The sequence below is a fragment of the Peromyscus maniculatus genome, chromosome 9, assembly GCF_049852395.1.
Source record: "Peromyscus maniculatus bairdii isolate BWxNUB_F1_BW_parent chromosome 9, HU_Pman_BW_mat_3.1, whole genome shotgun sequence".
NCBI lineage: Eukaryota > Metazoa > Chordata > Mammalia > Rodentia > Cricetidae > Peromyscus > Peromyscus maniculatus.
The window spans coordinates 45,005,290-45,020,826 of NC_134860.1; the positions used below are offsets into that span (position 1 = coordinate 45,005,290).

General features: G+C 39.6%; 1 protein-coding gene and 1 non-coding gene across 4 annotated transcripts in view; both read right to left on the bottom strand.

Annotated features, from left to right (window-relative positions):
• Positions 1-15,514, bottom strand: part of Wdhd1 (WD repeat and HMG-box DNA binding protein 1) — a 43,441-nt gene extending 27,927 nt beyond the window's left edge. The window contains exons 1-9 of one of the 3 annotated variants that reach the window (XM_076544848.1): positions 15,137-15,514; positions 10,939-11,050; positions 8,940-9,091; positions 8,066-8,177; positions 7,847-7,897; positions 6,855-6,950; positions 3,771-3,863; positions 2,013-2,119; positions 1,420-1,561 (exon numbers count right to left, since the gene is read on the bottom strand). In XM_076544848.1, the coding sequence (XP_076400963.1) occupies positions 1,420-1,561; positions 2,013-2,119; positions 3,771-3,863; positions 6,855-6,950; positions 7,847-7,897; positions 8,066-8,177; positions 8,940-9,091; positions 10,939-11,050; positions 15,137-15,213 (942 nt within the window). In that variant the 5' untranslated portion in view covers positions 15,214-15,514. The remainder of the gene's footprint in view (positions 1-1,419; positions 1,562-2,012; positions 2,120-3,770; positions 3,864-6,854; positions 6,951-7,846; positions 7,898-8,065; positions 8,178-8,939; positions 9,092-10,938; positions 11,051-15,136) is intronic. The other 2 variants (XM_076544849.1, XM_076544850.1) reach the window with 2 other exon arrangements.
• On the bottom strand, positions 5,592-5,696 carry LOC121832512 (U6 spliceosomal RNA). The gene has a single exon (XR_006076155.1). It is a non-coding gene; the product is annotated as a U6 spliceosomal RNA (small nuclear RNA).
• Positions 15,515-15,537: the final 23 nt, after the last annotated feature.

Sequence of the window (15,537 nt, forward strand, 5' to 3'; positions counted from 1 at the left end):
GTCTCTGCCTCTCAGAGTTAGAGTTGAAAACACTGAGAAATTTGTTGGTTTTTTTTTTTTAACTGTATGTTACAATTCTAAATTGTATCATGTTGATGAATAAATATATTGTTTAATTTTTTCAACTGAAAATTTTCCTTTTCAAATTAAAAATTCTGAGACTTGTTGTTACACACTAACAGTAAAGAGAGTTAGTTATGAATCACATCCCTTCTCAATTAACTAGGATGAAGGAGGGGAGGATTAGAATACACTGATCTGGAATATTTTGTATTAATTCATAAATAAAATTTAGAAACAACCAAAAAAGAAGCTCCTTCTGAGAACAGAGCAAGGAGCCACATACAAGTGAACTGGGAATCTTAACATCCAAGCATCACCACTTTCATGTAAACCTATTTTCAGTACAGTATTTCCAAACCTTCCCTCATCTAATGCTACTCAATTGTGTCCAGAATTCCCAGACCAAATACCTTCTCGACTTTGCCTTTCTAGAGAACAAATTTCCAACATCTGCTAAAGTAGACATGAGGATTTGGGGAGAAGGGTTACCTTTCTGTCCATCTGACACTGAGACTGGAGGGTCTCTTTGCTCATTGAATCAAATCTACTGTTGTCAGCCCCACTTTTGGAAGTGCTTAATGCTACAAAGTTCTGCATCTTGGGGATTTAGTCATGCAAGCTGGGGTGTACCTTAGTTCTCCAGTATTTAAATCCAACCTTCTGAAAACCCAATTTAAAATAATCTTTCTGAGTTTTTACTCTGAAAAATTTCATTTCTAGCACTGCTTCAATTGTCTTCTTTATCCTATGTGACTCTTCACTTTAATAGGGTTTTCAGGGGGAGCATTTATTCTGCAGCCTTCAAATAGAAGTCCACAATAAAACTTGAAATATGAGAAGGTACATTTGTCAAGGAACGTGAATGAACAAAAGCAAGGAGATATAAAACAAGATTGTGAGCTCAAAGCACTCCAGAAGGGTAAATGACCAAGCAGAGGAGGTAGCCAGGAAGCTTTAAGAGTAGAGCCTAATTCAGAGCAGAAAAGGCTTATAAGCCAACTGAGACCTGTTTTGGTTATTAAATTTAAGTTTTAGCTCTAAAACATTTATCTAACAATCATCACACAAAATGCAAAAATAGTATTTTATAAAGAAAATTACAAAGAAATAAAAAAGAAAATAATCACTTAGAAAAGCATTCAGTGGAGGAAGCAAAGCTTCCTTGTGAAATACATTTGAGCAATGTTAGATTGAACAAATTTAAATAGCTTTATTACAGATGATTATTGAACATCTAAGATAGAAACATAAATTGTAATTTCACAAGAAAATAAGGCAGTTTACTCATCTTTTCTAAATCTACACACTGGCAGAACACTGGGAAAAGCCTGTTCTAGCTAGCATGCTACACATTACCGTATTGCTTGACACCTTTCCACCGAGGTCACAAACATTTTCCAGGATCCCAAGGTTCCCTTCCACATCAGTATAACATATTCGATCATAAGTAGGATGCCAGGCCAGGCCACAAACTGCATAACCTTTCTCGTGTTTTACCCTAAAAATGAAAAAGTGGGTTCTTTTAAAGATACAGTCAACTGGACTAGAGAATGTGACTCAGTAGTAGAGTCCTTGTCTAGCAATCATTCAGTCTTCAGCACCATCCAAAAACAAATACAAACTACATTTCTTTACTTTCTAGGTAAATTTCAACATGAAAAGATTACGTGGTACTAGAGATGGTTCAGTGTGTAAGGATGCTTGTCACCAAGCCTGAGTTTGATCTCCAGAACCCTCATGAATCGAGAACTGGCTCATGCAATGTCTTCTGATCGCTACAGTACACTGTGCCATGCAGGCTCTCTCCAGTGTGCACATACACACACAATTAATAAGTAAATAAATATTTAAAAAACTAAATGGTTTTCATAACTAAGAGCTATTTTCATTTTGATTAACAGTCAAAACGTACAAATGTTTCCTAATAAAACAAGAACAATAAATTGTACCTTTCCATGCAGTCTTTGGTTTCCACATTCCAAACTACAATTAAGCCATTAATAGTACCTGCAGCCAAATACTGCCCACAGGGAGACCAGGTAACTATATTGAGTGTCTACAAAGAAACAGTTAATAATGATGTTGTACATTTTGAAACTACCCACTTTATTACCCCCAAATAGTTTTAAATCTCTAGTCTATATTATTCTAATTACATTTTAAATAATATTCAGCTATTAGCATATGTTGTTTTGTTAGCCAAGAGAAAATTAGTACCTGCCTAATTTTAACAATGAAATATAACAATACAAAACAATGTTATCATCCTGAAAAGAAAAAGCGGGGGTGAGGGTGGGGGGGTGGGGAGGGGGTGGGGGGGTGGTCCTCCTATCATTCACTATCAAATGGAGACACCAGTAAATGAGGCGAACCTCAGCAAGTCACTGTTGCTACCCTGAGCCTTTAACTGCAAAAACTTACATGAGGATAGAGAGAGAAAGAATATAGATGAGTAATTTTCGGCCTAAAATTTGAGAGAAATGAGGAAATGAAAGATAGAGACAGAATAAGAAAACTAACCAGGTGCTGGAGAGGTGGCTCTGTGGTTAGGAGCACTGGCTGCCTTTGCAGAGGACCAGGGTTCAGTTCTCAGCACTCACAGGACAACTCATAACCATCCAGAACTCTAGTGCCAGGGACTCAGAGCCCTCTTCTAGCCTCCTCAGGCACCAGGCACATACACAGTCACTTACACACACGCAAAAAAAAACACATACCCTTAAAATAAAAAAGAATCATCTAGCCTGGCGTAATGGCACACATTTTTAATTCTAGTGAGACTGAGGCTGGTGGATTTCTATGAGTTTAATGCCAGCCTGATCTACATTGAGAATGTCAGGCCAGACAGGGCTATGTGGTGAGACCCTGTGGCGGTTTGAAAGAAATGCCCCCCCCAAAGAGTGGCACTATTAGGTGTGGTCTTGTTGGAGGAAGTGTGTCACTGTGGAGGCGGGCTTTGAGATCTCATATATGCTCGAGCCATGCCTAGTGAGAAAGCCACTTCCTGCAAGTCAAGATGTGGAACTCTCAGCTCCTGCTCCAGCACCGTGTCTGCCCGAATGCCACCATGTTACACCATGATGGTAATGGACTGAACCTCTGAAAATGTAAGCCACCCCAGTTAAATGTTTTTCCTTTATAAGAGCTGCTGCGGTCACGGTGTCTCTTCACAGCAATAGAAACCCTAACTAAGACAGGCCCTGCCTAAAAAACAAACAAATAAATAAATAAACAAATAAATCTTTAAAAAGGAAAAAAAAAAAACCTAATAAGCTTTCTTCTACTAAAGTTCTGGAGACTAGAATCACAAGTCTCACTGAAACTCACAATAAAAATTCAAGAAAAATTTACTCTAATATCAAGCTAAGGGTAATTTTACTTCCTATAAATGTCCATTTATTTATTTTTATCTGTATGGGTGTTTTGCCTGAATGTATGCCTGGGTACCATCTGCATGCATTGCTGTGGAGGCCAGAAGAGGGCATCAGATCCCCTGGAACTGCAGTTACAGATGGTTGTGAGCCACCATGTGGGTGCTGGGAATCAAACCTGGGTCCTCTGGAAGAGCAGCCAGTGCTCTAACCACTGAGTCACCTCTCCAGCCCACATGCTTCATACTGGACAACTGCTTTTAGTGAGGTATGCATGAAGAAGTATGCATTCAATCCTCGCTACAGTTACTACTCCAGGTGTCCTTACAAACCTACCTGAGAGATACAACTATCGGAGAGATCAAACGGATTACTCCAAGTCTCTCTTCTGTACAGCTTAACAGATTTTTCCACAGGAACTGCTAGTAACTATTGGGGAAGACAAATAAAATGACAAAAATCCAATTTGCAGAGGAAAAGAACACAACGCTAATCTAGGCACACTCACAAGACGTAAGAGCAAATTTGAGTTTCAACTACTACTAACAAAACTCAAAACTCACTTGATTTGAAATCCTGATAAGTAAAAAAACCAAGTGAACATCACTCTACTACTTTCGATGAAAAACAAAGCAAGTGTAGTAGCTAGTGCACATAATAAATACTGTGCATGTGTGTGAGAGAGAGCAAGCACGCCTCAGTGCACACGGAGAGATCAGAGGACAACTGGTAGGAAGAGTCTGTTCTCTTCTTCCACCTTGTCAGGGTCTGTGGCTCACACTCAGGCTGTCAGCTTGGCCACAAGTACCTTTATCCACGGGGCCATCTCACTGGCCCTTTACTATATTTGTTTTATTTATTTCTTTTTTATGATTTATTTATTTTGATTTTATGTGTGCATGCTGCCTGCTGTACGTCTGCACCACTTGCACACACGGTGCCCGTGGAGGCCAGAGGGGAGTGCTAGCTGCCCTGGAACTGGAGTTACAGATGTCTGTCTGTTAACCGCTATATGGTTATATGCTCTGAGAGAGCAGCCAGTACTCTAAACCGCTGAGCCATTTCTCGAGCCTCAGAATCTAGCCTTCTTCTATCTAAAAATCCACCTTGTTTGCTGCTGGGAAATCAAGCCAGAGTCCTTGGTTTTTTAATTTTTAAAATGACATTGATATTTATTCATTGTTTTGCATTTGTGCATGTGCAGCAGTTGGCTCTCTCTTCCCAAGTGTGTCTCGGGGCTCAAACTCAAGTAGTTAAACTTGGCAGCGAGCACTTTTACCTGCTGAGCATCTTACTAGCTCCATAATACTTTTAATGCCTTGAGAGGAAAAAAGAAATCAACTTCTTGCTTATTATACTCTTCCAAGAAACAGATAAGTAGAAAAAATAAAACTGTAGAAAGGCTGGGAGATAGATCAGTGGAAGAATATATGCTTTAAATACACAAGGCCCAGGACTTAGGAAGAAAAATAACAACAAAAAACAGCACTATCGTTCAAGGCCAGCCTGGGCTACCAAGTGAGCTCCAGGAAAGGCGCAAAGCTACGCAGAGAAACCCTGTCTCGAAAAACCAAAACCCCCCCCCCCCAAAAAAAACAGCACTATCAAAACACTAAAAAAAAAAAAAAAATGTATATTTTTCCATATTTAAAAAGCTTAGTAAAGTGAAGCTGAACTGGGCAGTGGTGGTGCATGTCTTTAATTCCAGCATTTGGGAGGCAGAGGCAGGCTGATCTCTGTGAGTTTGAGGCCAGTCTGGTATACAGAGTGAGTTAGTTCTAGGACCACCAAGGCTATGTAAAGAAAACCTACCTCAAAAACTCCCCCCCCCAAAAAAATAAATAAAAATATAAATAAACAAACAAATAAATTTAAAAAATGGGGCGGAAGAGACAGCGCAGCAATTAAGCATATTGGCTGCTTTTCTAGAGCCTGGCTTTGATTCCCAGCACCTACATAGCAGCTCACAGCAGTCTGTAACTCCAGTCCCAGGGGACCCAATGCCCTCTTCTGACCTTCTCAAGCACCAGGCATGCCCATGAGGCAGAAGACATTCATGCAAGCAAAACATACAAACACATAAAATTAATTAATTAAAAATCTAATAATGTATTTTATTTTTAAATAACACAAGTTATTATATAACATGGAATTAAAAAATATATACAATGCTTCATGAATTTGCATGTCATCCTTGCATGGGGCCAATGTTAAAATTCTCTGTATCATTCCAATTTTAGTAAATATGTTACCAAAGTGAATCTACACTCCTAAGTGCTCACTCAATTTATGAAAGCTGAGTATGGTTATACATGCCCATAACCCCAGCATTCAGAAAGAGGTAGGAGAATCCTGACTTCTGGGCTACACAGCCAGTCCCTGTGTTAAAGAAAAAAATATTCACAAGATCTAAAAGGAAGGGTCTGTCATGAAAGTCTCTCCAAATCAGAAGCAGTTCTACTCATAAGGACAAATACAGGCAGACTGTAAAAGTATGAATATTGGGGCTGGAGAGATGGCTCAGAGGTTAAGAACACTGCTTGTTCTTCCAAAGGTCCTGAGTTCAATTCCCAGCAACCACATGGTGGCTCACAACCACTGGTGCCCTCTTCTGGCCTGCAGGGGTGTGTGCAGACAGAACACTGTATACATAATAAATAAATAAATCTTTAAAAAAAAAAGTATGAATATTAGCAGGATGCTTATGAGCCTGAAATCCTAGCTACATAGCAAGCTTGATCATGAGCCCCTTCTCACAATAAAACAAAGAATGCATATGTATATATGCATGTGTGTATATTTAAGTATTTATAATTATGTTAGGTAAAATATAAATATTAAGTAAATATATTTAAGTATTCATGTATAGTGATATGTCTTTATTAATAAGCATTAACATTCTATCTATACCTACTACTTTGTAGCTTGATAGTTTGTAGTTATATCTTAAAGTCTGTTTCACAAGAACCTGAAAGATATTCCTCATTCTAACAATTAGAGAAAATCTAACGTTCAGGACTACCAAAATTTATTTAAGCAGTTCCCTATAAATGAACACCTAAGACATTTGCAATCTCATAGAATGGTATATTTTGTTATACATTGTTATTGACCCCGTGGAGCCATCCTGCCAGCCCACACCTCAAGCTTTCGTGGATTCTTTTTAAAAATTGTCCATTGTCCTCTCTACAAGCATGTCACGGCATGCATGTATACACCCAAACATCACATTCATACACGTAGTAAAATGTTTTAAAGTTAAAATGGTTCTTGAAGCATTTCAGTATTCATTATTTGGCTTAGAGTTCTAAAACATATTATACAAATAAAATTACAATACAAAGCAAACTTTTCACATTAAAAATTAACAAGGACTGAAAGAAGTAATTTAAGGGTTGAACACTAAGCTTAGTCACATACTTTCCCGGTTTTGGGCTGCCACGCGAGTCTGCAGATGGACTTGGCGTTCACCACATCGTTGCACTTTTGTAGTACTGGCCAACTAACAGCACATGTCTGTTTTTTCAAAAAGAAAATTTACTCCTCTTTAGCAAAATTTCTCTCAAAAGAGATGCAAAACAAATTTAACAGGTGGTTTCCTCCATTTGTTATGCCTTAGGAAAAAGCAACTTAATACATTTTTAACTATCACAACTAATTAGCCTATTCTGTTTTAAGTCCTTCAGACACATGAAGAGTAGAAACTTTACAAGAGCATTTTCTGTGCACATTAAGCAAACACGACTTTCACAAAAAGACCAGAAAAGACCTCAATAAACTAAACATGTTGACAAAAGTAAACAAATCTCGAATGGTCTGCCATAAAATGGCAAGGCATCAAAGTTATCAAAGTCAGAACTTCTTCTTTCAAGACTTCAGGCAGAACTGTGGCCACTGAAGTCTATCTATGAGGGATATTTTCCTAAAGCCACAGTATCTGTGTGATGGCAAACCCACTGACTGCCTCAGGGAGACCAGACTGTTTCCTCTGCCCATCTGGAGAGCTTTTTAAAAAACCTGTACCAGGCTTGATTAGCAGAAGCTTAATTTCTATGTCACTCTTCTGATCAAGTGTGGCCTCTGTCTTTATTTCTCTATCAGCAACATCTAATACAATCTAATATAGAGGATAGTTATCCTCTAGATATATGACTAAATTGCCCCCTTTAATTTATCAAGCTTAAAAGTTAAATACTATTTAGTTCCTCCTATGAGTTGATGTAAAAGCAATTATTGTTAAACATATTTATGTTTCTATCAGATTATTCTGAAATAATGAAAGCAATGCTTAATGTTACTCATAGAAACAGATTATAAAGATAAATAACTATTTGGACCAATAATATATTATGTAACACCCAAAATACTATAGAAATGGGCAAAATGTTTTAAATTTAAATTTACTAATTTACCTGATCAGAAACATTCCACACTCTGACAGTTCCATCACAACTAGATGATGCCTGCAGAAATAAACAATGTATTTCTCTGTAATTACAGCCATAATACCACTTAGAAATTGGTTCAACTAATAATAAAACAAGTTTTTTACCAATAGGGTAAATTTTTCTACCAATTCTTCCATAGCTTTAAACACATTGAAGAAAATGAAAAAGGAATGAAAGACTTACCAGAAAGGTACCCTTGGGATCAAAAGACAGACTTAAAACAGGGGCTTCGTGGCCTCTAAATGTTTGCTGCTGGCTGTTATCCATCACGTCCACAATTTTGACCAGAAAATCACTGTAACAGTGCAAAGGAAGTACGTGAATAAATGCCAATACAAAACCCTCTTCTAAAGCATGGCTTAAACATTTCAAAAACAAAAGTGATTGCTAGAATTCTTTTATAACAACTTGCAAACTCTCACCCAAATTTAGTAACTTGCTGTTTCATTTTATTCAATAAAAATGCTAAAAATAAAAAAGTCAAAATTTCTGACCTTGTTAAAATATAACCACTGCCTAAATGGCTTCTCTGGATACTTCTAGCTATCACTGCTAATCTAATTAACAGTTACAACCATTTTAGAAAGTACTATCACATCCTGCCTCACAATTCAACAAGTTCCCCCACCCCCACCCCAAAAGGAGAATTAAAAGACTCTGCAGAAGCCAGGTGTGGTGGTGCACACCTTTAGACCCAGCAGAGGCCAGCCTGGTCTACAGAGGGAGTTAGAGGACAGCCAGGGATACAGTGAGAAACCCTGTCTCAAAAAAAAAAAAGAAAGAAAGAAAGAAAGAAAAGAAAAAAGAAATACAAAAAAAGAAAGATTCTGCAAAAATTTGGATTTGGGGTCTACCTGAAATAATTTTTTTAAAAATTTCTAACAAGTTATTACCTTTCTCTGATCTTTTTCAGCACTAGAAGCAATATATTTAATTTTTTTTTTTAATTCACAAGTTTGTCCTCAAAACCCTTTATTAAAGACTTGGCAACAACAATGAAAGTGGACAGTGTCCTGAAACTATCACCGTCCTACCACCGCATGGGAGCTGAGCTCACCTTGACCCAGCAGCAATTTTAGTACCATCTCCATTGAAGACCACGTGGTTTGCATTTGTAGTGAAGCGTGTTAGTATGCCATCAGGAACTCCTTCAGGGAATGTATAGACTTGGACGGTGTTATTAGAAACTGCAGTGACCAATTTTCCATTCTTAAAGAAAAATAAAGGTTAGACATGCTGGCATAACAAATCCAAATCAGCTAATAGTATCTCCATAATGAAAAATCCTGTAAAAACCGCAAAGCCTTACAAATGTAGTTTATGACAATTATAAATGTAGTTCATGCCCAGAGAGAACTTATCAGTATACAATTTGTCTAAAGTAAACACTAGTAAGAAAAGTCTCCTAGCTTTAGAAAACTTAATTCTACCTTTCACCAGCCAATCTTTGGCCTGTAATTATTTTTAGCTTCCGGTAAGAAAAAGAGTTACATTTCAATGGATGCCATGTATCATCATCAACATGAGAAGACTCACAAGAAGTTAGAGAAAACAGTTTCAGAAGACGACATCCACAGACAAAGCCACTACAGCAGCCCTGTCAGCAAATACAACTATGCCTTTCGGAACAGGATGAAGACCACGGCAGAGCCCGCTGCTGACACGGAGTGATATGGAAACATGGGTTGACTCGGACTATGACAACCAGAAGGCAGACGAGGAACAGATCATCACTCAGAGAACAGCAACAGTCAATCCTGTTGCCTCTTTGAAGCAACCGTGGTCTAGGGGTTTAAGCCACCGAGTGTGTGGTAATTTTACACAAGGACTAGCAAACTAATATATAATACCTCATTTACTTTTCCTTCCTTATACACTTTTTCATACAACACAATGCATGACTATTATTGGAGGGAAAAACACAATATAAAAGTGCCCTGAGCAAAGAGTTTTCTATTCATGCCGGGCAGAGGTGGCGCACACCTTTAATCCCAGCACTTGAGAGTCAGAGGCAGGCGGATCTCTGAGTTCGAGGCCAGCCTGGACTACAGAGTGAGTTTCAGGAAAGGTGCAAAGCTACACAGAGAAATCCTGTCTCGAAAAAAAAAAAAAAAAAACAAAAAAAAAAAGAAAAAAAGAGTTTTCTACTCTTATAAAGTAATCTCTATTAACATATGAAGGTTATATCATTTTAACTTTTTCCTAAACCCACGCAAATACGTTCGTATTTTTAACATCACACGATACAGATATGTCTACAACTTTTTAATTTTCTCACTTGTTATAAACATCTTTCCTGATGCAGATATACAAAATCTACCCTGTTTTAGTAGTTTCCTATATATTTTGTGGCTCTACCAAATTATAAAACAAATTCTCTAAGAATTCTCTCAATTGCTTCCAACTTTGCTATTACAGTGATACTGGGCTGTAATGTATTTCAGTTGGGAGAGGATTCTCCTGGCTTTCAGGAAAGCCTGGGGTTTGATCCCCAGGACTACACAAACCCGGCATGGTGGAGCATGCCTATAATCCCACCACTTGGTAGATGGAAGGAAGCAGGAGTTCAGGTTCCAGAGGACCATGAGTTCAAGGGTCCAGCCTTGACTAGACAGTGAGTCTAAGGCTAGCCTTGGCTGAAGAAGAAACAAACAACAACAAAAACAGGGAGTAGGGGTGATAAAGAAAGATGCATGCAATATATTCAAAACTTTTATAAGAAATATTTTCATTCTTGGTTCAGCAGTTAAGAGCACTTACTGCTCTTCCAGAGGACCTGAGTTGGGTTCTCAGCATGTAAGGTGGCTCACAACTGCCTGCAACTTTAGCCCTAAGGGACCTGATGCCCTCTGCTGGATTTGACATGCAACGGCAAACACACATTCCATACATAGTAAATGGTTTTTATAAATATAAAAAAACTAAGTGCTTCCCCAAAGATATGGTACAGAATAAAGGAAATGCAGCAAGGAAAAATTTATATTTTTATATAATTTTTCACCCAAGCATAAAAGTAACATGCCAGCATTACTTCACATCAAGTAAACTGATTGTACCTTCAAGGCACATGAAAATGCCTTTTCTCCCACATTAATGGACTTGGGATCGTCGTCGTCCAAATCTTCCCACATCCTCACGTCACCATCACTTCCACAAGTCACAATAAAACTGTGAAGGACATGCACATATTAAAATGCCACCTTTCAGAAATACTCTTTATGGAATACTCCTTTTATATATTTTGAAACAAAATCAAGACATTAGTGAATACTTTTCTCATTTTTTTCCAATAAATAAACATCAATAAAAGACTGTTAACTTCTCATTCTACAAAATGAAGATGAGTTTAATGTTCTCTACAGTTCCTCCTTGGCACAAAATTATTTCTTGTAATAATGTAAGAGAAAGTTGAGTACATAATCTCTGCAACAGCAGAGACTATTTCTGCATCTATCACCATCATATTCCTAGTACCAAGCAGCATATGACACACAGAAATTATAGCAAATATTTGTTGAATAAATATATGAGCTCAATTACCCAACAATTATTAAAATAGTTGCATGCATCTGTTATAGCCTGTTTTTCAAACGTCTCATTTCCCAAGTGCTTGTGTTCATTTTTTTAAATGTCCTATCGGGATACATAAAAAAACTGAAAATTCACTAGGTGATGGTGGCCCACACCTTTAATCCTAGCACTCAGGAGGCAGAGGCAGATCTCTGTGAGTTCTAGGCCATCCTGGTCTACCGATTGAGTCCAGGATATTCAAGGCTACAGAGAAACCCTGTCTTGCAAAAACAAACAAACAAACAAAAAACCCTGCAAACTAAATAAAAATAGTATAGGGCAAATGGCAAAAAAATTTTTTTTTTTAATTTTTAAAAAAAGGAGGAAGGGAGGGAGAGAGGGAAGGAAGGAAAGAATATGAATAAAATTAATGTTTAAAAGAAAAAAATGAGGCCGGGCGGTGGTGGCGCACGCCTTTAATCCCAGCACTTGGGAGGCAGAGGCAGGTGGATCTCTGTGAGTTCGAGGACAGCCTGGGCTACCAAGTGAGTTCCAGGAAAGGCGCAAAGCTACATAGAGAAACCCTGTCTCGAAAAACCAAAAAAAAAAAAAAAAAGGAAAAAAATGATTAATTTCTAAATGGGAAAATGAGAAGGGGTCATAAGAAAGTGTTTAGCCAGGCTATAATCTCAGTGTCTGGGAGGCAGTCGGTTTCACCTGCCAGCCTGTGCTATAAGAGACCCTGATTCTAGGACACCAGCTTCTAGGCATATGTGTGGACATATGTGTATGGCAGTGATGGGGGTAACCAAAGTGATGTTTGGATTCAAGATCTATTCCACAAAGGGGAACCCATTCCTGGTACAGTAACCCTTTCAGAAGGTTACTCAGTACTATTGCTTAGCTAAACTGAATAACCTTAAACTGCCTTCCAAATATTTATGTGCATTACAGATGCTACTTTCAGCCTTTATGACAGAAGCCGGTATTTCCAGTGAACAGTAGTGAATGCAGAGACTCATGAATGCACAAGGTAGGTAAGTGACTTCTCAGTGTTGAGCCCTAAACAAGGCATTTACGTCATGTCCTCTAATGCTCCCTAGTCCATCGACTCTGCTTCTCTCCTAGTCTCATGCCTACTCCTCTTCTTTCAAACAACTTCTTTCTCATCTTCAAACGACTGCTTCCAGCTTTACTCAGAAAGCAGAGTCTATGGTTGACATTACTCTCCATTCTACCTTCACTTAACACTTGTGAATTTCTCACCTACTCGGGATACCCACTACCCATAAACTCCTCATTCCCTATTAAATCATCTCCATACACATACGTGTTATAATCTCTCACCTGACCCCACATGCCATCCAATTCTCTGACAATGTCATCCTCACTAACTCCAATTCCTTCCCTTCTGTTCTCCTGACTCAAATCCAACTATTCTTTCTGCCCCACCAAACTTACACAAGATCTTCGATTTCCTCCATGTTAATAAATCTACTCTTCTTTTTCAATTTGGCCACCAAGGGCCCTTGATACAGGTACTACCTCCCCTTCTTTTTCTAGGCACCTCTAAGGTCTCCTTGGGGGTGGGCTGTCCCTCCTCTAAAGTAATATCTAAATTTTTAGGCCTAGCCCTTGAACCCTTTTCTCACCATATTCATTCCTCTCTAGGTGATTTCAACTAAATTAATGGCAATTGGTATTGATTATCTATACACATGCTGACAACTCCACTCATGTTCCCAGTCACGACTTCAATCCTGACCCTGACAGACATCAAGTAAAGATATGCATGTCTATTTCTATCCCTCGCTCACATTTTTCTGATTTCCAAATGTTTTCTTTACATTTCTCATTGAACATCTCAAAGAAGTCCTACACTAACCTTGTCCAAAGGCAAACTCATTATCTGCACTCCCTGCTCCCTCTAAACCACGCCCTTCTTCAAGTGTCAACTATTTCCAGTACCTACAAACGACAGCATAATTTCCTCAACTATAACATCCAGATAGGCAGATACTATCAGACATCTTTCTATCCTCAACATCTGAATTATCCCATTGATTACCTGTTTTCTCCATGCTTATATCCACTCTAAGTGTCCATTTCTGCCACACAACTAACCAAAGCATCTCCTACTAATTCATCCTCCATGCATGTACTCTATGAATAGCTGTACTCTGTTTCAAACATTCAAGACCTTCCCACTGTTAGGACAAAAACAAGATTCTTATGTGTGTACATACAAGTGTGTGTGTATGTTGTGTGTACACTTGTGTTTATGTGTTCATATGTGTGTGGGTACAGGTGCATGTGTGGGCACAAGCATGTGAATGCCAGAGGTTAACATCAGACGTTTTCCTCTATAGCTCTCACATTCTGAGGCAGGATCTCTCTTGAACCCAGTACGCATGAATTCAGGTAGTCTAGCTTGCTCTGAGAATCCCCTGCCTCCACTTCCTAACCACTGGTATCACAGGCCCATCTGAACTCTGGTTGGCCATCTCCCCACCCTCTCCAAGCAAGATGAAAAGCAGAAGGCCTTACATAGGACACTCCCTGTTCACCTTCACAGAGCCATCTCACGAAGCTCAACATCACTTCACCTTCTACTATGGATACCTTTTCATTTTTAAGCAAGCAGGGCCCCTGGCTCTACTGGTCTTTTGAACATACTCACACCGCCAACATCACCACCCTACCACCATGCCTCCAACTCTTATATTTCTTTTTTCTTTCTTTTTCAGGAGGCTGGGGGATGTAGTATCACTAAGCTACATCCCTGGCCTATCTTTATTTCTTAATACCTACTCAATCTCCAGTTCTCATTTCAGGACACGCCCTTAGAGAAGCTTTCTGTCCTCTAACCCACACCTTCTCTGACCATATCCTTATCACTGCACACATCACTTAGTAGTTCTAAGTGTGTTTCTAAATATACGTGTTTTGTAATTAATTTGTGCCTGATGCCTATTAATCCAAGAAGACCTTAACTTCAATAAAGGAAATGGTCCTGGCTTGTTGTCATTATCTCTAGCCCTCAGAAAGGTAGACTCACAATTTTTTTTTTTTTTAATGGATCAATGAACAGAGGTGTGGCATTGGAGGTCACACAACTTAACAGTACTTGACAGGAACGGCACATAGAAAGATAAATGGGAAACATGGGGGCTGGAGAGATGGCTCAGGCCTGCAAGCACTTGCTGCTCTTTCAGAGGGCCTGGGTTCGGTTCCCAGCACTCACATGGCAGCTCAAATATACTCAGCCACACACACACAGACATGAAACAAAATAAACACACCTTCTGTTTTTCTAAAGAGAAGAGAATAGCCCTCGTAAAATAATAGTTTAGGAATGAAACACAACGAAGTCGGTTCGGAGTCAGCAAGTTAGAAAGAAAAGGGAAGGAAAGAGAACAAAGAGAAATAACATTACTAAAGCCAAAGGAGGCTACAATTCCCGACGGGCTGCGGGATTTGACAAGCAGTATGCAGTGAGCGAGCTCATGAAATGAACGTGACACCGAATGAAACTGTGAGTGGCGAGAAGACGCTCCTCTGGGAAGAGGACTTTAACTTCCCACGACAGTTGAAGGCAAACAAGTCTCAGGAAACAGACGTCCTGTTCACCTCTCCCTCTCTCCCTCCGCATCGGTCATCTTGGGGTGTCTGTACGTGCAGTAAATGACCGCTGACACTCACACCTCAGGAGTCCCTTTTTTTTAAATTTCCAAAGACGCTTACCTTCCAGAATCATCAAAACAGACGTCGGTGTGTCCTTCCGTATGTCCATACCTCATGGGCTTCTGTGTGGCCGGCATCTTTCCCTTTGCCTAGCTGAACGGTCCTGTATGAACTAGTATTTTCAGACGGAAGGTCGGTCCTCTGCGCGCTACGCAGTCCCGTTCCCCTCACCCGAGGAGCAACAGCACGCCACGGCCGGACGGGGAGCTGACAAGCTTCACCTCTGCAGGCTCCGGCAAAGCGAACAAGGAGCAGGAAGGGTGCAACAGCCTCCCGTGCGAGGGAAGAGCAGTTCGCACGGAGCGGCTTCCCGCGCTCTGGCGCGCTGGCCCGGTGCGCATGCGCGCGCCCGCCCCCGCCGCCGCCGCCGCCCAGCGCAGGTCCTGACCGAGGTCGCCGGG